The 27953-nt window shown below is 38.4% G+C and overlaps 1 protein-coding gene across 1 annotated transcript; it reads left to right on the top strand.

Moving 5' to 3' along the window:
- Nucleotides 1-273: 273 nt before the first annotated feature.
- On the top strand, nt 274-11967 carry LOC139469269 (sodium-dependent multivitamin transporter-like). The gene is made up of 15 exons (XM_071251413.1): nt 274-636; nt 1583-1648; nt 1926-1977; nt 4962-5029; nt 5225-5379; nt 6346-6483; nt 6886-7018; nt 7364-7452; nt 7843-7958; nt 8332-8399; nt 8603-8689; nt 8788-9008; nt 10572-10678; nt 11190-11296; nt 11836-11967. The coding sequence occupies exons 1-15, from the start codon at nt 274-276 to the stop codon at nt 11965-11967; spliced, it is 1902 nt and encodes a 633-aa protein (XP_071107514.1).
- The last annotated feature ends 15986 nt before the right edge of the window (nt 11968-27953 follow it).

Genomic DNA, 27953 nt, shown 5'->3' with positions numbered 1-27953 from the left:
CTACTGAAAATGGAGTGTACAGGTAAGTAGCATAAACGATGCTCTTACAATAAACAAAAGACAGTTAATAGTATGTCACCATCGAGTCATTCACTGAAATAATATTAGTTGCAAATTCACCATTAGCTCGTTCAAAGGAAAATCAATGATGCTAAGGTAATATGGTAATGCTGCAGGTGAACAGACCCGGGCAGACAGCCACGTGACAAGGGCTATAGACGTTATTCGCAGTGTAGCTAGATTAATTTCATTCACCAGTAAGATCCCTTCACTATGGGAGACTACAGCATTTACACCGGTGTTAAGAAGACTTTCAGTATTGTTGACTATGGTTGTTTTGGGGCAACTCTGGCGGTATCCACAGCCATTGGTATATATTATGCCATCAAGGATAACCAGAGCACAAGCACTAAAAACTATTTACTCGGGGGGCGTCAAATGAGTATCGTCCCCGTGTCGTTGTCCATCCTTGTGACGTCGTTCTCAGCAACTACGTTGCTAGGGATGCCCGCTGAAGTATACAACTACAACACAATGATTTGGTGGATGTGTTTATCAGCATCCATTGGCCTTGTGATCGCCGCCACCGTCTTCGTACCGTTTTTCTATAATCTAAACGTCACCAGCATCTATGAGGTAAGCGACTGTCCTATATAAAGTTACCATGTAAAGTATGTTTGTCATGAAGTAATTGTTTGTTTGTTGTTCAACGCCTCACACAGCAATACTCAAGCTATGTGGCGGCGGTCATTAAATAATCAAGTCTGGATCAGACAATCCAGTGATCGACATCATGAGTATCTATTCACGCAATTGGGATACAATGACATGCATAAACCAAGTCAGCGAGCCAAACCACCCGATCAACTTTGTCGCTTCTTACGACAAACATAGTCGTCTTTCACGAGAAGCATTGGTTGCTGAAGACATATTCTAACCAGGATCTTCACGTGTCAGGTCATGAAGTGAATATGTATTGTACAGAACCCCTGTGGGCTATTAGGCCTGCTTATAGTCAAAACACTTTAAAACGAACTCGAACAATTTAATTTCTTATCGACCGATGTTTTAAACATATGTGTTATTCCAAACAATGTATTGTCAAGTTCATCCACGATTGCCTGGTCAAGACTCAGTTGTTTGCATGCCGCTGCACTTATTATGTTATGCAAATTGTGGCGGGTGTTACCAGTCACCAGAACATGCTTACCCTTTTCGTTAACACCTGGTGTCACCACTGATTGTCAATGACTCATTCATCTCATTTTCACAACTGTGTTGCCTTTTACAGACAATGGAATCTGTTTCGGTAGAAAATCGAGACTAATTATTCTCAGACTTTGGCGTTTTATATTGACCATTGACGTTCATTTTGTACCACGGCCTTTATCTTTGAAACTAGATAAAAGCATCAGCAAATCGTATCACAGACGCCAATATTGAGTTGAAACGTTCGAAAAGGGTATTGACCCCACACTTATGCTTTGGACAAATGCAGTGAGAGTATTGTGAAACTCATGAGAAACAATTGCATTGTGTAAATTAAAATCAACATAATATCTATGATATGTTTTGTTTTGAGTATCTGGGCATGCGATTCGGCCGATGCATTCGAGTCTTGGGGTCTATTCTGTTCCTCATCAAAGCGGTAAGAGATTTTTTATTTACAATGCCGAGAATTGTTTATTTGGACCGGTTTTCTCTTTTACTTCAGAAATTATCATACGCAAACCATAGTATGAACTTGCTATTTTTTTTTTATCCAATACAACACCCCCTCCCTATTTATATAATGTATACGTTGTAATGAACTCCATAAAGTATCCAAATAATCACAACGTGATCACTTGGTAGTTAGTTGTGATATCTTGATGTTTAGTTATAAACTGCAACATTGAATATTCATTTCCCGTTTTTATTTCTAGTTGACCTACATGGCATTCGTCTTGTACGTTCCATCACTGGCCTTAAACGCAGGTAAAGACAAACATACTAGACTTATATACCTTTATCAAATTTCTCTGAATGGTGTTGGGGTATGTAGATAAATACGGTTAGTTTAAACCGTCTTTTAAGGTCTTTCTATTAAACTCAGCAGCTATTTATGCACCACTGAATTTATTTGTTTGCATGTTGTTTGACGCCGCACTGGAAAAGACCGTTCAGTGATTGATTATTCGCGACATCCCACGCCGGCGAGGTACCATAACACACGCTCAAGCAAGTCTCCGAGCGAGTCTACCCGATCTATTAAGTTGTTTTCTATTAAACTTAGCAGCTATTTATGCACCACTGAATTTATTTGCTTGCATGTTGTTTGACGCCGCACTGGAAAAGACCGTTCAGTGATTGATTATTCGCGACATCCCACGCCGGCGAGGTACCATAACACACGCTCAAGCAAGTCTCCGAGCGAGTCTACCCGATCTATTAAGTTGTTTTCTATTAAACTTAGCAGCTATTTATGCACCACTGAATTTATTTGCTTGCATGTTGTTTGACGCCGCACTGGAAAAGACCGTTCAGTGATTGATTATTCGCGACATCCCACGCCGGCGAGGTACCATAACACACGCTCAAGCAAGTCTCCGAGCGAGTCCACGAGAGCCATTGAAAGTTGTTACTTACAAGCATAGATTGCCGGGGACCGATTTAAACTCGGAATCTCTGGGGGATTACACGAATGATGTGACAATGATATGCTAATACCGTCAGAGGGGAGAATGACAATAATACGATCTACATAAAGCTACAAAACCATTTCCTTAAGATTACGACTATATTAGTTAAGTCATTTTAGCGTTTCCTCTTAAGATATAGATTAAAATGAAGTTTCAGTATTATGGCCCTAATAAAAAAAAGTCTCAATAAAAACTTCACTTCAAAGGGAATTTCTCGACCCTGGGATATATGTGAAAGAAGACCCTTTTCATGTTTTAATTATTTGTATATGGGACTCTAGTCCACTATTATGATTTTACATAAGATCCTTATTATTCAGGTTACATCAGCCTGACGGTTTTTCCAATCCTGTCACGTGTTTCTTTTCTAGATTTATACAAAGGGGAAAATGGAAGTTGTCTAATCCTATTCTAATTTTCAATTTTCAAAAAAAAAAAGCGAAGTTGTACGACATTTTATAAATCATTGTATTTCAGGGAACGAACGTTTAAACATGACAACTGGTGAGGCAGATGAGTGTATAAAAATGTTTGTATTATGGGGATCTTTTGTACCAAAGGATTAACAATTTCAAAAGTGACAATTTTCACGTGACATGTTTGTCGTCACCAAGATAGACGTTATGTGTTATGCCTTATAAAGTGTTCGAATGGCATTAAGAAGTGATACACATAAGAGAGAGAAGTAACTTCTTTATTATGAGGAACAACGTTTTAAGCTTATATATATATATATATATATATATATATATATATATATATATATATATATATATATTTTAAGCTGCAGTGTATTGACTTCAAAGGGTTTATGACACTCGAGATATGGGCTGACTTTGCATTTCAAAACGTTTATTCAACTTGTTCAACAGTGATACACAGTGGTCATAGAACGAATGTTATGTTATAAGGATGTTATGTGCCGCAGTGTGTAATGTTATATCTATATCATGGCTGTAAATGAACAATGAACAGAACAAAATCAACCATTTGCATTAAATAAGATGTGAAAACAACTAGCAAGACTAATCTTGATTAGCAACTCAGTTAAACATGGAAATAATTAAAAAAAAATAACAATTACCACGGTTTGTAAGTAAATATGAAAGGTTGAGCACGACATGCTTCCTTTTCGCGAGCACATGGTGTCATCACTGATTTTCAGTGGTCCGTTCATATGATTTTTTTCTGACGATTGCCTTTTGCACCCAAACACATGCAAGGGCATATCAATTGTTCACTTGATAAAACAAGGGAACACATGGTAGAAGTTAAAATAGGGAATTGCATCGGGCATCATTTTTGTCACTGATGCGTCATATTTGGTAATGTCCTCCACATGTCTACCATAACGCTTTACTGAGGCCTTGAATGTTGTAACCTTGATCAAAGGACTGGTTCTTTCCTGAATGTCTTATCCCAAGTTTTATATAGATTATATCAATGAAGACTAGCGTTTCACATATTGTTTTCTTAGTAAACCTCCGATGACATTTTGCTGATGTTTGACTTGAAGAATCCACATTGTATGAACTCCTCTTGTCTCAAATACGCGTTGTGATTATAATTTTAAAAAATAGTATATAAAACCCCTATTCATTTTCACTGATCTCTCCAAAAGCTTATATGCATAAACACGACCTCCTTCTGTCGCTCTTGTGACGTCAGAGATACTGCATGGTAAGTGATTTTGTCAGTACAGTCGATGTACTGACGTAGTAAAGCATTTCAGCAATGGCAGCAAGTCTCGTTTTTTTCAGGCAATAATGGGTTCAGCGTTTTTTATCAGCGAATATTAACCATCCTCCCTAGACTCTTCATGTTTAATCGTGAATCAGTTAGCAGTCATGCAGAGTCAACTACAAATGACATGTTTGGGCCGAGACGCAATTCAAAATTACCGCGTCGTTTTTAGTTTCAACATAAACGCGCTATCATGTCACTGTATTTGATCAACACTCGATTATTTAGGCCGCCTTCACAAGGCAGGGGCACTGTTGTGCGGCGTTAGGAAACAAACAAACAAACACTTACTTTTGTCATCCCTGAATTTCAGTGATCCATTCATATAATTATCACCACCATTTTGCCTTTTTCGCCCAATGGAATCTGTTTCGGCAGATAATCGAGACTGGTTTCTTTCTGGAGCTGACGTCTATATTTGGGTTTGTTTATTTTTTCTAGCGATTCTGCATAGCTAATATTCTGATTCGAACCAAACATCATTGTAGTTTGTTATTCTCATAAACATAACCAAAGGTCTTGGCAATCTATTTGCAGCAACAGATTTCAGTTTATGGGGATCCGTGATATCAGTGGGAATAGTCGTGACATTTTACACAGCAATTGTGAGTATTTTTCATTTTTCAAATCTAAACATGCAAACAAGACAAAACATCCTGGTTAAATTAAAATAAACATATAAACGCGCCAAATCACTTCCATGAACATCCGAATCAGTAAGATCGGAGATCAATTCAAGGTGTATGAAACAGTAATATCATTCAGTTATTAATGCAATTTTTGTTTGTTTTTGTCTCCAGGGCGGCATGAAAGCTGTATTGTGGACTGACACCTTCCAGGCACTTGTCATAATGGGAGGCTTGACTGCTGCTGTTGTTCAAGGGTTGAGAGTCGTTGGGGGTCTTGAAGCTGCATGGATGGTCGCCGAGGAGCGCTCACGCATCTATTTCACAGAGTAAGTTTACTAAAAAATATGACTTGAAACCAAATAGCATAACAAAAATGGTTCTGTGGCGACCCGGGTTAGGACAGGTCACCATTAACGCATGAATGTTGTAAGAAGCAACTCATTGGATTTGGTGGTCAGTCTCGACGTGGCACCTTCATTCATAAATATGAAACATCAACGCCAGGGAGTAATCAGTCTCCATTATTTTGTTGAAAGATTCCATTAGGCGTAAAAAGCAAAATAGCGCTAAAAAGTATATGAATGGAACAGTGATGATACCAGGTGTTATAATATAAACCGTCAGTTTGTTTAGCCGAGACTCGATTACTTACAAATAAGATTGGTTTGTTGTTTAACGCCGCACTCAGCAATATTCCAGCTATATGACGGCGGTCTGTAAATAATCGAGTCTGGACCAGACAATCAAGTGATTAATATCATGAGCATTGATCCACGCAATTGGGATCGATGACATGCATCAACCAAGTCAGTGAGCCTGACCACCCGATCCCGTTAGTCGCCTTTTACGACAAGCTTGGTCGCCTTTTACGGCAAGCATGGGTTGCTGAAGTCACTATGACATTGAACAACATTGAGTTATTCGTAATTAAATGACAAAAATTCATATAAATAGGCAAAAACAGCTAGGTTATAAAGGCAATGTAATTTGCAGCAAATACAAACACATTTGGTAAACAATACACAACCTCTTATCTAATGCTCGTGTTTGTTTGTGTTGATGGAATACTAAGTTTTCAACACAAAGAGCACACAATACGATCAAAAAGGGCCAGTGACAATGGAGGGCCATCCGTAATGAGATGTAAGAATGTGTAGGTCCTTTCATGTCTTTTGAAAGGGCTATGCTAAACTATAACATATAGGATATGCGATGATGTAGATTATACCAAAATGTATTTCCTTTATTTAGATATTGTTTAATGGTTATCATGTTTGACTTTTTTTTGATAGTTTCCACCCCGATCCATCCACCCGACATTCTTTCTGGGGCTTGGTATTAGGTGGTAGCATCTTATGGCTGAACTTGTCAACGGGCCAGGCTCAGATCCAAAGAGCGTCATCATGCTCTAGTGTTACAAGAGCTAAACTGTGAGTTTAGATGGTCATTCTTACATTTTAATTGTATTGCTAATACACTATGATGCATATTGAAGTTAACAGAAAATGATAATGTTTGCAGTACAATTATCAATTTATAAAAAGGATAGATGTAATCTTTAGTTTTTCCATGATCGTTCCAAGCACAATAGCAATGCAATTTAGTCATTATTTACTACATACTACAATACGCGTGCATGTAAAACATAATCAAATTCACACTTTTACATACACATAACTACTTGGAGTATCGATAGAAAATCGATAGAACAATCAAATGATATTTAAACAAAAGAATTTTATATAATTTCAATTACAGTGTAGCATATATTGGTAAGCAAAACAAATGAAGTTGAGATATTAGAAATTCAATATTTTCGATGTTTCCCCTAGGGCAATGCTGATGAGTGCTCCTTTCTTGGCCGCCATCATGTCAGTATGCTGTCTTCTTGGTGTCACTATGTTTGCATTTTACAAGGACTGTCATCCATTGAAGTTCAACAGTCTCATTTCACGAAGTGATCAGGTATTAACGAGTATGCGGCAGTTAAGTTGATAATATTGACAAATCATCGTTTAATTAGTATTTTTTCATGAAAGGCAAACAGATAACACAACATTTGGTTGTCAAAACCATTCACGAGCTTGTAATTTCATCATAAATGTCATTAACAATTTCATACGAGTAAATATTCAACTTCGAATATAACGGGAGGGGGAGGGGTGTGGTACTGCGGAAAAGAGTGATAACAAACTGAGTGTACATGTATATTTCCCTTGATCGATGAGATATCATGAGTTGCTTGTATGAATGCCTGTTTGAAACGTTCTGTGCTCATATTTCAATGGCTAACTATCGACAATCCTGCAGATTCTTCCTTTGTATATAATGGACATCCTTGGACATCTTCCTGGCCTTCCTGGAATCTTCATCTCGTGTTTATTTAGCGGCAGTCTGAGGTCAGTACAATGTGGTTTGTGAAGGGGGTCGTTTGCATCTGTAATTACATTGTGTGTTATTTTCAAATATAATGGAGACGGAGTTCAGCTTCTTTTATTCTTTCAATGCGACTAAGTCGGCACTTGTTTTCTGATATCATCTTGATATAAGATAGGTTCGATTAATATTCCAGATGCTAACAAGGCATACAATTTCTACATGAACTCGAAATGACAATTCATTTTAAAATCATCATGTTACCACGGGGGCCAAGTATGATGAATTCAGTTTTCAATTTTCGATAAACATACAATTAGGTGTCTAATTAAACATTGTTAGCCTCGTGACCAATGAATTGATATCTACTGCCAAGTCAGTACTAATTCCTAGTATTCATTATTGTCTCATAGCACCCTGTCTTCTGCACTGACGGCCATTGGCGCTGTGGTACCTCGAGATCTCATTCAACCATTTTGTTGTAAAAAAATTAGCGACAAAATGTTGACTGTGTTATCGAAAGTCATTGGTAAGCCTTAGATTTTTTTGCCGGCCGAACATTTAAAGCCATAGTCATAATCTGTTGGAAATGTGGGCGTTTTGATATATTTCTGTAAGTGGGTGAGTTGGGTTTAATGCCTCTTTGAATAGCATTTCAGTTACATCACAGTGTGTCAGTGTAACGTGGGACGTCACGGTACAACCCATCGAAAATTGATATTCTTTAAAAACTGCTTGAAAACAACTGTGAAATGTATTACTACAAAAAAGGGATGACGAAACCATTCAACTTGGTCACCTTTATTGTCATCATTTGACTCTCAGATCTTTGATAATAAATGATGTTTGATTCAGATTGTGTCTTTTGTTGATATGTAATATCCCCTTTCTCAATTTTGCAGTGATGCTCTCTGGCATTGCAACGATTGCTTTTGCATTTTTGGTGTCACAATTAGGAGGAATATTACAGGTACTGTATCATGGTATTCTTTACATTGCAATATAGTTGTAACAGAGAGGTACAAATATGAAATGAACAAATGAAATTAAGTTCAACTGTATAATGTCTCACGTACTGGATTGTACATACTTCTCTATGACATTGCTCATTACATAATTCTCATAATTATGTACAAAAAAAAAATAACTTGATTTTTTTTTTATAAATAAAAGGCTACATACACCGTTGCGAGCATCACCAGTGGACCCCTGTTTGGTCTCTTTATACTTGGGATGTTTTTTCCAAGGGCAAATAAATGGGTAAGTGGTTTTGTTACTATCAACTTTCAGACCGTTATTCATAATATACATTCTGTAAATAAAATGCTTAATTCCCTTACAATACTTTTTTTGTTCAGGGTGCATTGGTGGGATCTCTTACGTCGCTGGGAGTGATGTGTTGGATAGGCATGGGGGCTTTTTTGACACGAGCCTCATATGTACCTCCTTCGCCCTTCATCACCAGCGGATGCAACTGGAACGTCACCCAGTCAACAATATTTGACACTTCTCCAGCAACGATTGACTCAACTTCACAACTCCCAATGAACGCAACACGTGATGTCCTGAACGATACAAGGTAGGTGACCCCTGAGTTAGTGAGTAATGGAATGTTGTTTAACATAACTCTGTGATATCAAGGGCTGAGATAATCGCTGCCAATCTATCAATAATCTTCAAGTTGGAATATGATTAACATTGACATATATTTCTCGATCCGAGTCGAGAAATTCAGGGTACTGACACCCTCACACGAAGAATCATGGCTGACAATAGATCGCACCACCCTCGCTCAATCGCGTGGATTGATTAATGTGGAGGCTCTTCATGATAGAATTGTTTTGTGCACTTTGAAGGTTTCGAAAACGAGCCAAGGATGTAGGACATAATCTCAATGTCAGTGTTGATAATGTTGATGGTTCTGCACTGCTGGACGGTACATAAATGAGCGTCAACAAGGCAAAAAGCCATATCAAATCGGCCCAGACTCAGTTTTTCAAGGAGAGGCTTTCCGAGCGACCACTGCATCGAGGTCGGCTGGCCTGAAAAGTGAAACAGAAGGTTTTCTGTTTGCTGTTCAGGACCAATCACTTCCCACTGAAAACCGTCTATGTGTGATTTTGCATCAAAATGTAAATATGAAATGTAGATTATGCAATGAATTAAATGAGACTGTCCAAAACGTCGTCAGTGGGTGCCCAGCTTTGGCACAAACACAATATCTTAAGCGACATTTTATTACCGTCTTTGCCATGCTTGTGGTTTTGACACAGAGGTCCATCCATGGAACGACCCGGAATATGTTGAGGGCGTCATGGAAAATGATAAATACAACATTCTTTGGAATAGGCCCGTATACAGCCTCAGACGTATCCAGGCCTGATTTTGTCCTTTTTGAAATCCAATGAAATCATTTATATTATTGAATTTTTTGTCCCTTTTGACACTAATGTGATTGACAGGATTGAGGAAAAACAAATATGCAGACCTCTCTTTCGAAATGTCACGCTTGCATCCCAAGTACCAAGTTGTCCGACTCCCCATTGTTCTCGGTGTCTTAGGTTTGCTACCTCCCAATCTGTTGACTGATATTGGGAGAGTACCCGGGTTTGCTCCCAGGAATACAGCCCTTCTGACAATCTGGGTACTGCAGAAGGCTGCAGTGTTGGGGAGTCTTCACATTCTCCGAAAAGTTCTGGGTGGGTTTGACTAGGCAGCGCTTCTTGGGAGAAGTCCCAGTCGCAGTCTGGGCTGCGTGTAGAGGTGGCACGGGCCCTGAGCTGATGATGAGCCTAACCAGCCTGACTGTGCCAGGATCACCCAAACCCTCTTTGCTGCATTTTTTATTTCATTCTGTATTTAATAATAATAATAATAATAATAATAATAATAACAGGCTGATCCAGGTGCAGTACATATAAGGTCCATGAACTCAACTATAACCTATATATGTTATATGAGTTTACATGTATGCATCTTAATAACATTTCCCAATGTACGTGTTGTCGTTATATACATGTATAATAGAGTCAATCTGTTACCGCTAACGCATCGCCCTGTCTCACATTCAGATATTTTCGATCCCGGTTAATAAATTGTCATAATATGATGCTCTCAGAGACTATAATATATTCATTTTCAGCACTGAAAGTGCTGTGATATCAATCTTCAAAATGTCCTACATGTGGTATCTTCCCACAGCCCTCTTGATAGAAATTGTTGTTGGTCTCCTCGTCAGCGTTCTTACAGGTAAAGACATTTTGTCATATCTGAATATGAAAATGTAAAGATAAGAAGGTTGATACATATATATATTAAAAAATACACATGCAACAATGATTTACCGTACATAAGAGGTAATTATATTGTTTTGAAGCGTGTTGTATAACGTTGTGTGTGTAATCAACCAGATCAACCAGGTCACCAAGCCTGACCACCTGATTGATTAAGTTGCATCTCGCGACCAGCTTATGTTGCTTACGTGTTTTTTACGTTTCACTAGTATCGACGTCAACAGTAACGACTTCATAGCCAAGCTTTGTTGACGCCATGTTGATACACCTTGTTCTTTTTTTCACTTCTTCACTATAGCTTATTCACAAGTGTGTGTGTGTGTGTGTGTGTGTGTGATAATGATTAAACTTATGTATACTCTATTTGTATATAACGATATTTGATAATTATTGGTATTGCAATGCAAGACAATTTAATATGTAATTAAATAACATAACACCCCAGCAACTTGTTTTTCTTATTATAGGATGTACAAAGCCAGAAGATTTAAAACCAGAACTGATTTGTCCAATATTTGACCGGTTGTGTCCATCTCTACCAGAGTCATGGAGACAACGTTTACGTTTTCACAAGGTAAACATTTTTCACTGTACATCTATGCGGAACTATCTCAAGCAGCACCTAATATGTTTTACTGCAGTGTCTTTTTCTCATGTGGGAACCTTCGTGAGTTTTAACGCCATTTTCAACAGAATTACAGTTCTATCACAGCGTATTGGCTTAATGTGGGAGGAAAGCCCGAAATGATGCAGGTCTCAGTCGTTTACCACTTTGGTATCAACACGGGTATGGTGCTGAAAAACATAGAAACGTTATCATCTTAACGTGGGAACGTATGACGTGTTTGTTTATTGATTACATTGTTCATTAATATCACTTAAAGTGTTTTGAAATTAATTATCGATTAATGTGAGAAAATTCATTTATACTAATCTATATGTTAGAGATTTATATATTATTGTATGCTTTGAATTAATCCTCACCATAACTAGCCACTAGAATCAACGAGGCGTTTCCATACAATTTTCAATTATAAAAGAAATGGTACCACACGAATGTGCATTGATGGTTTCATAAATTTCAATACAGTATCAATATATTTGCTCTTCCAGAATACAGAGAGGTCCAAGAAATCCAAGGCTTCCACAGAAATGAACTGTCACCACATGGACGACTCTTTGACTTCCTTTCTTCATGACACGGTTGCCTTTCCGTCCAACGACCATATACCTCACACTTTGTGATTCAGATGACTCGGGGGAGCCCTGCGATCCACTGCTTTTACTTAAACTCCCACACTGTACAGAAACTTTGTCTTCCTGATAATTTTTCATGACCAGGAAGCCAAAATTTTGAAAGTATGCCTTGGATTTCCTCCTGCTGTTGACAACAGAATCAGTGACCTTAGACATCATTTTGAATCTATGCCAGTCATTGCTACTGGAAGTGCACCGTAAAGAGAAAACAAGAAGCGCTGATACTTTGGTAACGTAAAGCCCCGTTGAAATAGTGTGGTAATTAATGTGCAGACTGTGGTAATGAATGTACAGAATGACAATAAAACAACACCTGTATATTGCTTTAATTAACACTGGTATATGTGATAAATATGTACGTAGCGGGGCATATTGGAGTATTTAATTTTAAGAGAGCAGTCAGTCAATCAATCAGTACTATATTCAGTATGAAGGCCATAGGCCCATTGGCCCCAATAACAGTTTACAAGTATGGTAGAGGCAATATATATATAATTATAAACATTGTTTAATAAATACTTCTTCTTTCATACGCATGATCAATAAACAGGCATAGTGATTTTATTTGTTCTGTATCGTTTGTGTCAATTTTCCTTTTTTAATATATAGATATTTACATTTGTAATACATGTCTTTGGTAGATATTTACTTCTTATAGCATCAAAAGTAGTAGCACAAGTAGAGAATTACATTCGTCCTCTATACCTCGATCACATAAAGGACAGTTTCTCGTGCATATATCGATTTTTTGCCACCTACCTTCATTATTTCTCAACCGTAAAAGTCCTTCTCTAAACTTCACTAAAATATTCCGAAGCTTTAATTCGCTAATTGCTTTAGGATACTTTCCTGGTTCTAACAAACTTTTATCGTCTCTTTAAAGGTTATATCTTGAACTGTTATTAACAGTAGATATCCAAGTTTGATGAAACATATTGATAGCACAATCCTTCAACATACTTATTAAACATTTTTTTTTATCTCCAACTGTTTGTGACAGCCAAAGAAAAGCAAAACCACGAGAAAATAGTAGAGATCTAATATTTGAAGCACCATTTTTATACCCTATATTATCCAAATAAAGTAACATATTGTACGCTTTTTTAGGAAGGCGGTGCTCATGAATTAATAATAATTTACACCAGTATCCAACAGTAAGAAGAAGTGAATTTATATACATTGGCCATCGACCACATTCACCATAAACTTTAATGCAAAGGAGTAGTCAAACATCAGTGATGTCATTGATACTCTGCAGATATCCATAGAAAGTTACGGACGATTGATTGTAATGAGTTAGCGTGTTGGGGTATTTGCAGCTTAAACATCTTTTAGTTATAGATCAAATTATACCAAGAACTGCGTGGAAAGAACCAACCAGACACATTTGCAAGTGTCTAAGCAGATTAATTGGACATTTATAAATATTTTGGCAATCGTTGTCCTTCGCCTGGCTGAGAGTGTTTCATCGTATTTGATGTAAATTATCAATCGTTTTATGACAATCACACACCTATCCAGATTCATTTAGTAATACTCCTGATACGTTAAACAGCAAGTAGATTTTCAAATGCTAATATTACATATAATTATAATGGTTCAAGACTTCGTGAAGACTTCGGACGAATAGGTAAGATTTACATACTGCAGACATCTGTAACAAGACCATTCACAAAAAGAGTTCAAAAGTCAATCAGGTCTTTGGTACCAAGGGCGAATAACTTCCTGTGAACATCGTCACTACAACAGAAATTTCCCCTTTCTGTATTTTCTTCCACAATACGAGGATTCCTTTGTTGCAGATGTCATCGTGTATTTCGATGTACACGTGTATCTGAAAACCAAGACAGATCATATAAGTAAATTGAAATTAAAAGAGATATCTGGACGGCTTTTAAATAGTGAGTGTGTATGGTTTAACGTCGCTCTCAGCAACATAAGGGCAGGGGTCTCGGGTTTCACACGAGCGAACACTTAAGCAGCTAGACTCCCAATCTCCCACATTGAGGACGTAAATTTCTTGTCATCTTGTCATTAAATGAATGAGAATATCATTTCAAGAATCTGTCCAGATACATTTACAAGATTTACTGATATTCAACAGTAGTATGTACATAATTAGGATTATTCTAACATTGGTTACATGCACAATGTTGTTTATAAAAGATACAATACAATTCACACCTTGGGGTGATACATGTACGGGGTAGAATAGGTCTTCAGCAACCCATGCTTGCCGTACAAGGTGACTATGCTTGTCGTAAAAGGCGACTAACGGTATCGGGTGGTCAGGCTCACTGACTTAGTTGATGCATGTCATCGATCCCAATTGCGTGGATCGATGCTAGTGATATTAATCACTGGATTGTCTGGTCCAGACTCGATTATTTACAGACAGCCGTCATATAGCAGGAATATTGCTGAGTGCGGCGTTAAACAAGCAAACAAGCAAGCAAAACGTTAACTCCTCATCATAATCAGTTTCGAATAACTGTCTCTCCAGGTTAAAAGGCTAAAACAATGGAAAGCCAATGATGACACCGGGTGATCATGACATGAGCACAATAAGCAGTCATACTCAAGAAAAGGATAACAATTGTTGACAATTTCAAAACCTAAAGCTTATGTCACACTTATTTCACACACTTAACATAATGCATTCAGCAAAGAAGAAAACTTTCAACAACGATAGGATAAGATCTTATTGACATTACGCAACATAGAATAATAACGTTTATGCCTTGAACATATTCACATCACAAATACCTCTAATAAAAGACAGACCAAACTAAAAGGAACAGGGACAAATCCACATACCTGGTGCATAGACATATCGTTTAAAGTTCACGAATTAGGGCGAAGGAAATTGGGATATGTCCATAAAACGTCAGGTGTCGCCGCCACCCATCATAGCTGCCACAAACCTGTCAAGTATGAAGAATATGCTGTGAAACGTCAACACTGAAGAATAATCAGTCTCGATTATCTGCCGAAAGAGATTGCATTGGTCGTAATAAACAATATGGCGGTGAAAGGTATGTGAATAATGCATATTATTAATAACAAAGACGGTTTTTATATGAATTGCTTTTGGACAGAGACCACGTTTTTAGACGAGGAAGTGTCTGGCGATAGGATAGAGATAAGGCATAATAATGGTCTACGACATTCAGGTCTACGTTTTGTCCATTTATTCAGATGAAGTGGGAACACTTGGGAAGAGGTCATGGGGAAATGACAAGAACAAATGTCCCAGATAATGTCTTATTTCGATTTCACTTATTAACTTCAGATCAAAGTCGACGGTACCTTTGTTGTAACCCACGTAAAGTATTTTCAACTTCTCACTATTACTTTAATGTCGAATGAAAACGGACTGAGTCTATTACTAACCTTTGTAAGCAATACTGTGTTAATTTAGACTTGCTGGATCTCTTCATACTCTTATTTGCAGATGACATTATCCTATTTGATAGCACTGTTCTCAGGTTAGATAAGTTTAGATAAGTTGGTGGATTATTGCAATAAGTGGCAATTAAGAGTTAATTCTACTAAGAGTAAAATCATTATTTTCCGTAAGGCAGGTAGGCTTAAAAGCTATGAAAAGTTTTTTCTTAATGGCAGCCCTCTTGAGATAGTCCTCAGTTATAAATATCTTGGGAGTACATTTTTCTAGCTCGGGTTCCTGGTATAAAACTCAAAAGATATTATCCCAACAAGCTTGGAAGGTAATATTATTGCTACAATCACATATGTACAATTTTCACAAACTTCCCCTGAAAATGTTACTTCGTATTTTTGATGTTAAAGTACTGCCCATATTATTATATGGCTCAGAGATAAGTGGATTTCATCCCTCTAAAGATATTGTAAATGTTCATGATAAATTCTGCAAGCTTATTTTGAAACTGAGAAGAACTGTTCCTAATATTGTAGCAAGAGCTGAACTTGGGAGATACTCGTTAAAAGTAAACCAACATCTGAAAATTATTAAGTACTGGCTGCGTTTATTAACTCAGAACGAAAACAGTATATTATATCACACGTATGTGTACCAGTATGACCGGGCAGAAAAGGGTCTAGATTGCTAGGCACTGAAAGTTAAAAATCTGTTATTTTCCTTTGGATATGGTGAAATTTGGAATAGACAATCAGTTTCTTGTATCCATTCATTCATATCCGCTTTTAGAACAAGATGTATTGATATTGATAACCAGTGTCTCTTTGAATCTTTTGACAAATTATCTTCATTATATTTGTATAAAACAATTAAGCTATCAAATGAATATGAAAATTATTTAAGTGTATATTGCTGCATTTAGGATTATTCTGTCACAGTTTCGCTCGCCGAGCACTGATCTTATGGTATCAGAGGGTAGAAAGTTAGGTATTCCAAAGTGTGAAAGACTTTGTCCATTTTGTATCATTCCAAGTGTAGAAACAGAATACCATGTTTGTTTAGTTTGTCCGTTTTATGACGATCTTAGAAGAAACTTTCTGCCAAGTTATTATTATACATCTCCATCGGAGCATAAATGTAACGTTTTATTTCCCACCAGTAATGCTTTCACAATCAATAATCTTGCTAAGTTTACATTCTTTGCTCTTAAAATGAGGAGCAAGCAGTTGTCCATTATATAAACTACTAATTCTACCACCATATGTATATGGTCTCAGATACCCTTGTATTGATTAGTATTGATATTACTACATGCACTTGTGGCGCAACATGTTTGAATGCTTGAATATATATTGTAAAATGGGCCTGTGGCCTGATTTACTGAAATAAACCACTACTACTAACCTTTGTATGTGTCAAGCCTAAAACATATTGACTTGATTGGTCTACTGCCAATGCTTCTGATATATATATATCATGGTAAAAATGTAAAATGTAAAATTTGTCTTCCGTTTTGTTTTCCCATTGTTGTTATCAGGTTGAAGCAATTTGTTGATTTGCATTATTTAACTTAATCAACACTACAATTACAATAATTTGTAATAGGACGTATGATTACATCTATAGTTTATGAAAGACTAGACACGTCTTTTTAGAAATGCATGAATATTAACCTTCTCATCCGTATTACTCTGATACGATACATCTCCGCAAACAGATCCAACAAACCTTCAATACATCTCTCCAAATGAATAATGCGTAGATTCTTGAGCCAATAACATGTCAGCTTTTTACAAAGATTTAGTTTATGTGCCACCTATATTGAGGGAAACGAAAAAGACCACACAGAACACAAAAATTACCCCGATAGTGCACCTTTTGGATGCAGTGGCGCTTAAAAACAAAAGGGTGTATTCAACACACGGAACACATTTACCACAGGAGAATTTGTTGCTTGTAAACTTGTAAATGTTTTTTTTCCGGTTTCACCAAACCACAACCAAAGGTTAACAAAATTTATTTCAAACCAGTTCGAACAGCTGCCCTTTCGTTATTAAGAGGTTTGTTTGCTGTAAACTGAAACTGGTTTCGTTAACGTGCACAGAAAAGAATACCATGGCGTCGGCGTGGCTGTTACCTTCACTCCTGCTGAACACAGATGAATATACCCCTGTCATCATGTATTTATGCGAAAATGCTGACGGAAATCGTTATAGTAAAGTGTACTGGAATGACATGTCCATGGTAGTCTTTTAATAGCTTATGCCATATCGTGGCGTCCGTCTGTACACCCCCCCCCCCCCCCCCAATAAGGGACTGAGGCCAAAAGGACCGAAATAGGGGTAATTTGGCTATATTGCATCTAGCGACTTTTTCTCTGGAACTAAGACGTAGATATCAACCAAATTTGGGTGGAAGCATTCACCAAAAGTGTATAAATGGTGGGGCTGCCCCCCCCCCCCCCCCATTTATAATTTTGACACTGTTAATATCCCAAACGTAAAATCATATGTACAATTACAGAGTATAATGAGAAGAATGCACGTACGGTACCAGGACTGGTTCTTCTGTTCATCTGTCCGGCACTCCCAAAGGAGTTAGAACCTTGACCATAACATGCAAACCAATGTTATCCCCACCCTATAATAAACAGATACATTGTATACACTTGTTTGTTATGAAGGGAATAATACATTAATGCCAATAGGATTTGCCCTGAGATCCAGTCTTGACTCTGGAAACTTAAATCCTTGATCATAACATGGAAACGGTTCAGATTTTTATGCTACATTTGTAGTTCATGCGTACACGTTCATGTGTCAGATCCCGGGGAAGAATAGGTCTTCAGCAACCCATGCTTGCCGTAAAAGGTGACTATGCTTGTCGTAAAAGGCGACTAACGGGATCGGGTGGTCAGACTCGCTGACTTGGTTGATGCATGCCTTCATATAAATGGAATATTGCAGAGTGCGGCGTTAAACAACAAACAAGCTAATTAACTCTCGCTAGTTCCCGGAATACGAGTAGGTTTAAATTTTAACGTTGTTTGTCACAAATGTTGCCTTCAGGTTTTTTTCTTCAAGATTTTTTTTAAATATGCTTTATAAATAATTTAATCCCATATTATGGTTTACTGTAAATCTCCTTAAAGAGGCGACGATGTATGTCGTAAGAGGCGACTAACGGAATCGGGGAGTCAAGCTCGATGATTTGGTTGACGCATGTCATCGTATCCCCTTTTCTTAGATCGATGCTTGTGATGTTAGTCACTGGAATGTCTGTCCCAGTCTTAATTATTTACAGACCGCCGTCATACAGCTGGACTTTTGGTTTGGTTTTTGGTTTGTTGTTTGACGCCGCACTCAGCAATATTCCAGCTATATGACGGCAGTCCGTAAATAATCGAGTCTGGACCAGACAATCTAGTGATTGATATCGTGAACATCGATCCACACAATTTGAATACGATGATATGCATCAACAAAATCAGCGAGCCTGACCACCCGATCCCGTTAGTCGCCTTTTACGACAAGCATAGTCGCCTTTTACGGCAAACATGGGTTGCTGAAGACCTATTCTTCCCCGGATCTAAAAGAGGTAAGGGAACATTAAAATTAGGGATGTCCTTCATTAAGGATTTTTTCACTGATGCGTCAAATTAATGAAGACGGCTATGGTCGTAATTAATAATGTTACATATTATATTATTTGAACAAGTCCTACATTACTAAGATTATGTGAAACGAACAAGTCGTAATTATAGAAAACAATATGCTTACATAGAATAATGATAACCAAGACAAACCATGCTTATTTCTATATTCTCTCTTAAACAAGAAAACAGCGTCTTCACTTTCCCCCGCCATGGGGGTGGTTTTATGTCATGAGAAAAGCTAATTTTACTTTTCCCATCATATGCACTAAATAGAAAACAAAACTTACATGGATCAAGTGCCGTTACTGATAATGAAGAAAATCTAAAAACAAGCAGCAAATCAGGAAAAATATAATTTACGGTACCAATTTTCGAAGTTAGTTTTGACAAGTATCTCTTGTGCAAACGTCCATTCATGTAACGACAGTAGTTTCTGGGAAAACTTCTCTCCATTTCACGCTGTGTGCACTAAGTTGAAAAGCACTGAACAAGGACCATAACTCTGTAAAAAATGAATTTACGACACCAACGCATTTTAGATCATTACCAGTAAGACAAGTGTGTAAAATTTCACTTCTCTTTCTTAAATAGTTTTTGATGAAGTTTGCCCCATATTGAGAAGGACGGACGGATGGACGAACCGCGTTTCTATATACCCCGACACATTTCGTGGCGGGGTATAATGCATATTTCATCTGAGCGTTTCGGATTCGTTAAACTTTTAAATACTCTGAAGTGGTGAAAATATATTTTACCTGACACGTAGACTCACATATCCAGACCTTAATGTAGCTCTTTGCAATATCTATGACATGGACCCAGTTGTCATCTGTTCGTGAATGTGTTTGCAAATCACACACATATTTTAATCCCGTAATACACTACACGGCATTCAATAGGCCTTATATATTTCCCTTTCAAGATTAGATTCCCAATTGTGGTTCCAAAATATTTTTTTCAACTCGGTTTTATAAGTAACGATTTGGAATTTTAACATGTGACCGCAAACGTCATGATATAATATGACAGCAGATATCTTGAATAAGTTGACAGCTTTATGTCGGGAACCAGCTACGGACGCAAAGGACTGAAAGATGAACAACCAAAGGAACCTCTCAAATCATGGGAATGTCACATGCCACTACACTTTTAGTCATGTTTTCAACGTCACAGCATGGTACTGTTCAAGCTGTTCGTATCGTGACTGCTCACAAAACAGTTCAACCCATAAAACATTTTAAGAGCAGTTCGGAAAATTCCTTGTCCAAGCGACCCGTGAACATCCGGGGTAGAATAGGTCTTCGGCAACCTATGCTTGCCATAAAAGGCGACTATGCTTGTCGTAAAAGGCGACTAATGGGATCAGATGGTCAGACTCGCTTGCTTGGTTGATGCATATCATCGTATCCCAATTGCGTGGGTTCAAGACAAGATATTAATCACTGGATTGCCTGGTTCAGACTCGAATATTTACAGACCGCCGTCATATAGATGGATATTGATGTGTGCGGCGTTAAACAACAAACCAACCAATCAACCAAGTCACGTGGAGATGGAGATATTCCTCGTTCACAATATGACACACATGTTTATGGATTTCCTCGACGGAATGCGACAGGTCTTGGGTACCCACCTCGGCTATAAAGTGAAATGTGACATTATGTTAGCATCTCTAAATTTATATCCGGCAATCACCCCTAGAACTATCTTTCACTTAAAGGTTCACTAAGGCATATAGGTTAGCAAATTATATATTAGCCTAATTCCATAAAACATCGAAAGATAGTTGTTCTCTAAACAACTTGTTATAAACTATCACCCATGGAGTCATAATGATTAAATAGCACTTATTGGCACATGTCAAATCTAACACGTATAATGACCAGGAATCAAAAGTAACACCTTCAATTTTGATAGCAGTCGTCAAGTCTTCAGCAACCTATTCCTGTCGTAAAAGGCGACTATGCTTGTCGTAAGAGCCGACTAACGGGATCGGGTGGTCAGGCTCGCTGACTTGGTTGATGCATGTCATCGACCCAGATTGCGTGGATCGATGCTCATGATGTCAAACACTGGATTGCCTGGTCCAGACTCTATTATTTACAGACCGTCGTAATATAGCTGAGTAGTAAACAAACAAATAAATCATTAATGATTTGAAGATGAGTCGCGATGATGTCATTGGTAAAATGCGCAAACTGAATTGTTGTTTGTTGTTTAACGCCGTATTCAGCAATATTCCAGCGATATGACGGCGGTCTGTAAATAATCGAGTCTGGACCAGACAATCCAGTGATTGATATCATGAGCATCGATCCACGCAATTGGGATCGATGGCATGCATCAACCAAGTCAGCGAGCCTGACCACCCGATCCCGTTCGTCGCCTTTTACGGCAAGCAAGGGTTGCTGAAGATCTTCACGGGTCCGCGCAAACTGAAAAAGAGGAAGCGGAATTGAAATTAAGTCTGTCTGCCCCACATGAAACGTTTGTAGTAGTTCTCAATGGTTGGTTGGTTTGTTGTTTAACGCCGCACTCAGCAATATTCCAGCAAACAAACAAACAAACAAACATTGGTTGCTGAAGACGTTTTCTAACCCAGGGTATATTTTATCCTTCCACTAGATATGCATAAAATATTGAATGGATGATTAAATGTTTTTTTCAGGTGAAATTACTTTTGTCTCTTTCAGACATAACACAGGTCTTCATTCTCAATAGTCGCCGCTCGACATAAAGGGAAAGTTGAAGTCATCACTCTTGTCATACAGATTTGTGGACAGCTTTTGTTCCTCCAAATGCGTAACAAATGAAGCGATTTCGTGAGTGAGTATGATTGTACGCCACTTTTAGCAATATTCCAGCAATTTCACGGGTCTTCGGCGTGACGAGCGAACGCTTTAACCATCAGGCTTCCCGACAGCCCCTGGAGCGATGTCACTGGTCTCATTTTTATCTAGTTCAGAGGACAAATCCGTGGAAAGGATTTGACATTTTGACCACCTATATACCCGAAGCTTACCGGAAGCATTAATGACATGTAAGTCGAGATGAAAAACTGTAAAAGTCATCAAAGTCAAAGTATCACAGCGTTTCAGGTATTACCTACTTTATTTTCATCATTTATATTATACTCGACGGGAAGAATATATAAAAAAAACAATAAAAAATATACACAAGAATTTTTAAACTAAACGCCTGTCCACTTGCTTCCTCATATATAAAATTACTCTTTTCACAGTCGTGTTTATACCGTGACCATATACATATATTCTTGACAAGAAGACACAATTATACTGTCGCATTTAGCAGTTAATATGTTGTTAATCTGACGAATGTTGACATTTTCTTCGTTTGAAATCAGAATACAAATCAGCGACATGTTCACCGAAGTCCATATAAGACACAGATCGTGGTTCCCTTTGTTCTTTATAGGACGGGTTGCAGTGAGTCAAAATGTAAGACTCTCATTTTTATTATTTATGCTTGAGATGCAAGTGTACCAAGTATGTTTTTTGTGTTATTGAAATTAGAAAGGACTGTTTTTCAATTTGATAATGTATATTTAACCATTACTCATTCCTGCAACAGTTTGTAAAAAATGTAATCAGTGGCTGGGTAATTTTGTGAAAAATAAATTGGTTCAGTAAAAACTGGGGTGAGAAATGAATTTGCAACCACATTACCCCTACCATGTTTGAAATGTAAATGGGTGACGAACTATTTTATTGTCTGTTTGTTTGTTTGTTGTTTAACGCCGTACTCAGCAATATTCCAGCTATATATGACGGCGGAATGTAAATATTCGTGTCTGGGCCAGACAATCCAGCTATTGATCATGAACATCGATCTACGCAATTGGGATCGATGACATGCATCAACCAAGTCAGCGAGCCTGACCACCCGATCCCGTTAGTCACCTCTTACGACAAGCAAAGTCGCCTTTTACCACAAGCATGGGTTGCTGAATACCTAATCTACCCCGGATCTTCACGGGTCTTTTCTATTGATTTTCAAAGATAAGATGCCAATGATAGTATTACTCATCAGCGTGAGGTGAGGTGAAATGGGGTTCAACGTCGCGTTCAAGATGCTTGCATCCCATGTGTGTGGCTGCTTGTACTAGTCAGGACTGATGCCGATTTAAAGCCCACTGAGATACCATGTCACAGTGTAACATGAATATCCCACTCAGGATACTGACTCCGAACCGACCAGTCCTTGTTTTAGCCCTAAATGCCGAGCACCAGACAGGGTAACAACAAGTACCACCTTTTAACGTCTTTTGGTATGACGCGCCCGGGGATCGAACCCCGGACTTTCTGCTCTACGGGCGGACTCTCCACGGAGGCGGTCCTACACATCAGCAGTTGTGTACAATGCGAAATTTTATTTTAATTTTCAACCGTTTTAATTATATCAAATTATATTTAAAAAATAAAACCATGTAGACTTTCATTGACATGCAAACTGCGTGCAGTTTTTTGCTTCTTAGCAGAGTGAGCGAAATGTATTGTCCCGCTAAGAAATCCACGTGCATTCTGTTATCTTCGTCGAGGGGTATAAGGGATATATTCTCTCGCTCCCAGGCGGGATACGTAGTATTTTATCAAGATCACGTGAACCAATCAGATGTCAACATTCGGACATGAAAGTAAGATAAATGTATATATCTTCGTCGTCAAGACGGAATTTCTGTACACTGCGAGGGAAAGAATCGTGTAACTTTATGTTGAAGACGAGTGGGATGATTAACCGATCCCCAGATATGACTTGAAATATGGTTCGCTGTTACAAGCAGCTGCGATCGATAGACAAGTAAACCGATCTTGAATTTATGGAGTTCAAATGAAAGAAAAACAGCAAAATGGAATGCTGTGCCCGCTACTCTTTTCATAACGGTTTCTGTAGTAATTCGGACAACCTCTCATTGGTGAGATAGCGTACAGCCCGAATATTTGTCTCCCAGATGTTGATATTTAAGATTTGGTATTGAGTTTGTGCTCAAAGAGTCGATAATTGACGCGTTGGTTGGGGGGCCATTCTAGCTATTGCTATTCTATTGCTAGTGTCTTTTCTGTTTGTTTCTTGTTGTTTTTGAGTTTTTCTCTACTTACTTGAAATGTAATCCCGGGGACCTTTTTCGCAGCTCACCTCTTAGACACGCAATCAACCAGGTCACCGAGCCTGTCCTTCTGATCTATTTACGACAAGCAAATACCTTTCGGGACCTACATGTATACTGACCGGTAATCTCATTGGGCATACTGATCCATCACGTCATGAATATTATTATTAACTCTAAGGCATCACTGTTCTTCCTGGATCTAAAATTAATATTATCCAATCTCCAATGTGTACAAATTAATATTCAATGTATCGCCCTTTGTGGCCCACGTGATCTGCTTAATGTAAGAAATGAACGTAACGTTCAGAAATTATCATAATAGAGTTATGAAATGTGAACTAGACTTTGTTCCTTTGTTCCTTTTGTTCCTGTTCCTTTTTGGGACTAAGAAAGCATTGGTTTTCAGAAAGCATTTCTAAATATCTCAACATGGGCATGTCTTTGACCAAAGCTGTTTCCTCCGATGTATATAAATACAGTAGAAATTCCAAATATTATGTTTAAAAAGTCACATTGCGTCCGTGACGATCCGGGGTAGAATAGGTCTTCAGCAACCCATGCTTGCCTTAAAAGGTGACTATGCTTGTCGTAAGAGGCGACTAACGGGATCGGGTGGTCAGGCTGGTCAGGCTCGGTGACTTGATTGATACATGTCATCGATCCCAACTGCGTGGATCGATGCTCTTGTTGTCAGTCACTGGATTGTCTGGTCCAGACTCGATTACTTACAGACCGCCGTCATATGGCTTGAACCTTGCTGAGTGCGGCGTTAAACAGCAAACAAACAAAACAAAAAACACTTTGTCTCGTCCTTTCGACAATACTATGTTCAGTACTGTACGCAAAGTCACAATACTGACAATGCGAGTGGGTCCCTGGGTATGATGCAGATGGGAGCCACCCATGCCCACATTGCTGAAACTTTTCATTGTGTTTGAACGTTTTGTTGCTCCCGTGTTGCTGTAACTAACCTAATGCAACGTTACAGACAGGCGGGACAGACATCAAACAGACCAAGAAGAGGCAAACCAAGGGTAACTGCACCCAATGAAGACTGGTACAAGCCTGCTTGGCTTCTCCGTTCAGGTCGTGACATAATTTGGAGGGGGTGTTTTTGTGTGTGAAGGAACTTGTGGGCAGGAGAGAACACCACTGGTCATTGTAAACGGAAATTTGACAGCTCAGTGTAACATAGATGACACTCTTCGCCCGATTTTCCTACCATTTATACAACAGCCATCACTTGGTGTCTTTTATCAGCATGACAACGTCAGACCATTACAGCCCAAATCCTACAGAACTTCCTTGCTGCTAACAACGTCAACGTTGCCGTGGCCGTTCCTCTCCCAAGACATGTCCCCAAGGGAACACCTCTGGGATGTCATGGGCGTCATCAGGCTACTGACTATTTCCGTGCGCCGGCGAGCCTTTGCTTGTAGTGGACGCAGATGATGGTCATACACGCTATTGATGTAACTTGTCGTGTAACGTGTAACTTTAGGGATTTAGATGTGTGTGCCCTTTGTCCGTTTTGTCTCGTTTTGGCTACCGCACCTCAATTCGGGCAACTGTCATAATATCGGATGCTTTATGACTCTCAGTTTAAATGCTGATTTCGATGAGATTTTGATGTTTTCAATACATTTTACTCCATGCATCTATCATTGTTGTTTTTAAACTAGAGTGATTTAAACTATGATAACGTTTCTTTTGGCCGTCAGTTTATTATTAATTTGTTTTATATACCAGGAAGAATACATGAAGTTGAGAATGTACGTCTAAATTCGTTTCTATGAGACGCGGGGTCTCTAATTCTGTGTGGTATTGATGTGTTGGTGATTTTTAACCGTTTTTGACCGTTTTACTTTTTAAATGACTGTAGAATGTAGACTGTGTATGCATGATTATCTTAGTTTAGTTAGTGGATCGCTAGAAAAGCTCGCCGCCACAATGTGTTCAACCAAACTGTAACAAAGATTTCATCTTTGTTTGAAATAATATATTAATATATAATTAATATAATACTTTTGTGTTATGACCAGGTTATATTTATGCTAGTCTTATGACAAGCAAAACCGAGCGCATGATCGCCGGTGTAAACCCAGATAGCTCCCGCTTCCGGCGGTGTAATGTGAAATGGTTACCCGTGGTATATGTTCACACGAACTATAAGTGGACTCGTATCAGCCGGGTTGAGACTGACACTCAAAGTGTCCAAGAGATGCCTGATCTGCAGAAGCACAGGTTTTCAATCTCACGACTATATTATTTTCCCTTCCGCCTAGCCCTTACTGTAATGCTATAGCCCTCACACAAGTCTAGTTTTCCATTGGTTCTGAAATTGCATTCTCTGGGCCTCCTTTTCAATTTAAGTGTTGTTTAGAGACGTGTCCAGCGAGACAAACATGTCGACCGGGTAGGAGAAAAACGTTCCCGTGATGTTGATGTTGATGTTGATGTTGACTTCCAGACAATTGAAAAAACAAGCTTTTGGACAACAGTGATTTACGATATTTGAAACATTAACGTGATGATGAAGGTGGAGACGTCACTGTTCCATCACAATTGACAAAATGGTAGAACTAGAAGTCAACGCCATACGTCGAATGTATCCACGTGTCCCTGACGTGTCAGGATTTCTTACATGAGAAACTAGACCAGTGTGATCAGAACAAAAATATATCCAGAGACCGGTTCCCTCACAAACTGAGTAAATAATACTCAGTTTGTAAGGTGATTTTCAAAGAGAGCTGTGATATATTTGTAATGTTCAAGTACTACAGGCAGCATTGGCCTAAAACACAGTAGTTGTATGTTACGTAGGTGAGTACACTAACAGAGTTGTGGGATCGATGACATGCATCAACCAAGTCAGCGAGCCTGACCACCCGATCCCGTTAGTCGCCTTTAACGACAAGCATAGTCACCTTTTACGGCAAGCATGGGTGGCTGAAGACCTATTCTACCCCGGAATCTTCACGGGTCCACTAACAGAGAATCACAGGTGCTTAGAAAACGTAAAAGCAGACAATTGGTAAAAGTCGTTGATCATAGTGAAGATGATGATGATGATGATGATGATGTATATGACGATGACGTTGACTCGGACGAGAGGTATGTTGAAAACGTATTTCTGTCAATTGAAATGGGGTACATAAATATTGGAACCTGATAGCAATCGTTGTTGTTATTATGTGTGTGTTTTATGCGATATATTAAATAATTTCCTCCTGGTAATATTCGTTGATAATTTTCCGGTTTCAGTGACTTTGCAGCGTACAGTCGTATTTGAACAGAATGAGATACTATGTATTCCCTATGTTCGTAACGCAGGAAAGTACAAACACGTTTACGTATAAAAGAAATTAATGTTGCGGATATTTCACCATCAATATTAAGCTTCTTAACCACATTGATGTGATCACCGTCCTGAATACACATTTAGCCTTTCAGAGATACTTTTTTCCTGGGACATACTTAAAATAACTTGTAATCAGATGTGTTTCAAAACATTTGGTTCTGAGGCGCATGTGTGACTTGACTGGACTTCTATGCGTAGAAGCTGTCGTCCTCCGACGCCGAATTACAAGATAAAGTGTGTCCCGAAGCTGAAGGTTTAACACATGGTCCTCTTTATGCCGTCCATCGTGCTAAACAGCACACGGTTCAGATTAGCCAAATTACGTATACGACTGTGCTAGTCGTCGCCAAGTGAAATATCTGGTTTCTACTATACAATGATATACATGCAACTTCTTTCCATTTCAGCTGCTAAACAGTGTGTAGAGAGA

This window comes from Haliotis cracherodii, unplaced genomic scaffold, assembly GCF_022045235.1.
Source record: "Haliotis cracherodii isolate W230 unplaced genomic scaffold, xgHalCrac1.p SCAF_2, whole genome shotgun sequence".
Classification (NCBI taxonomy): Eukaryota; Metazoa; Mollusca; class Gastropoda; order Lepetellida; family Haliotidae; genus Haliotis; species Haliotis cracherodii.
This window is presented reverse-complemented; position numbering and strand designations above follow the sequence as displayed.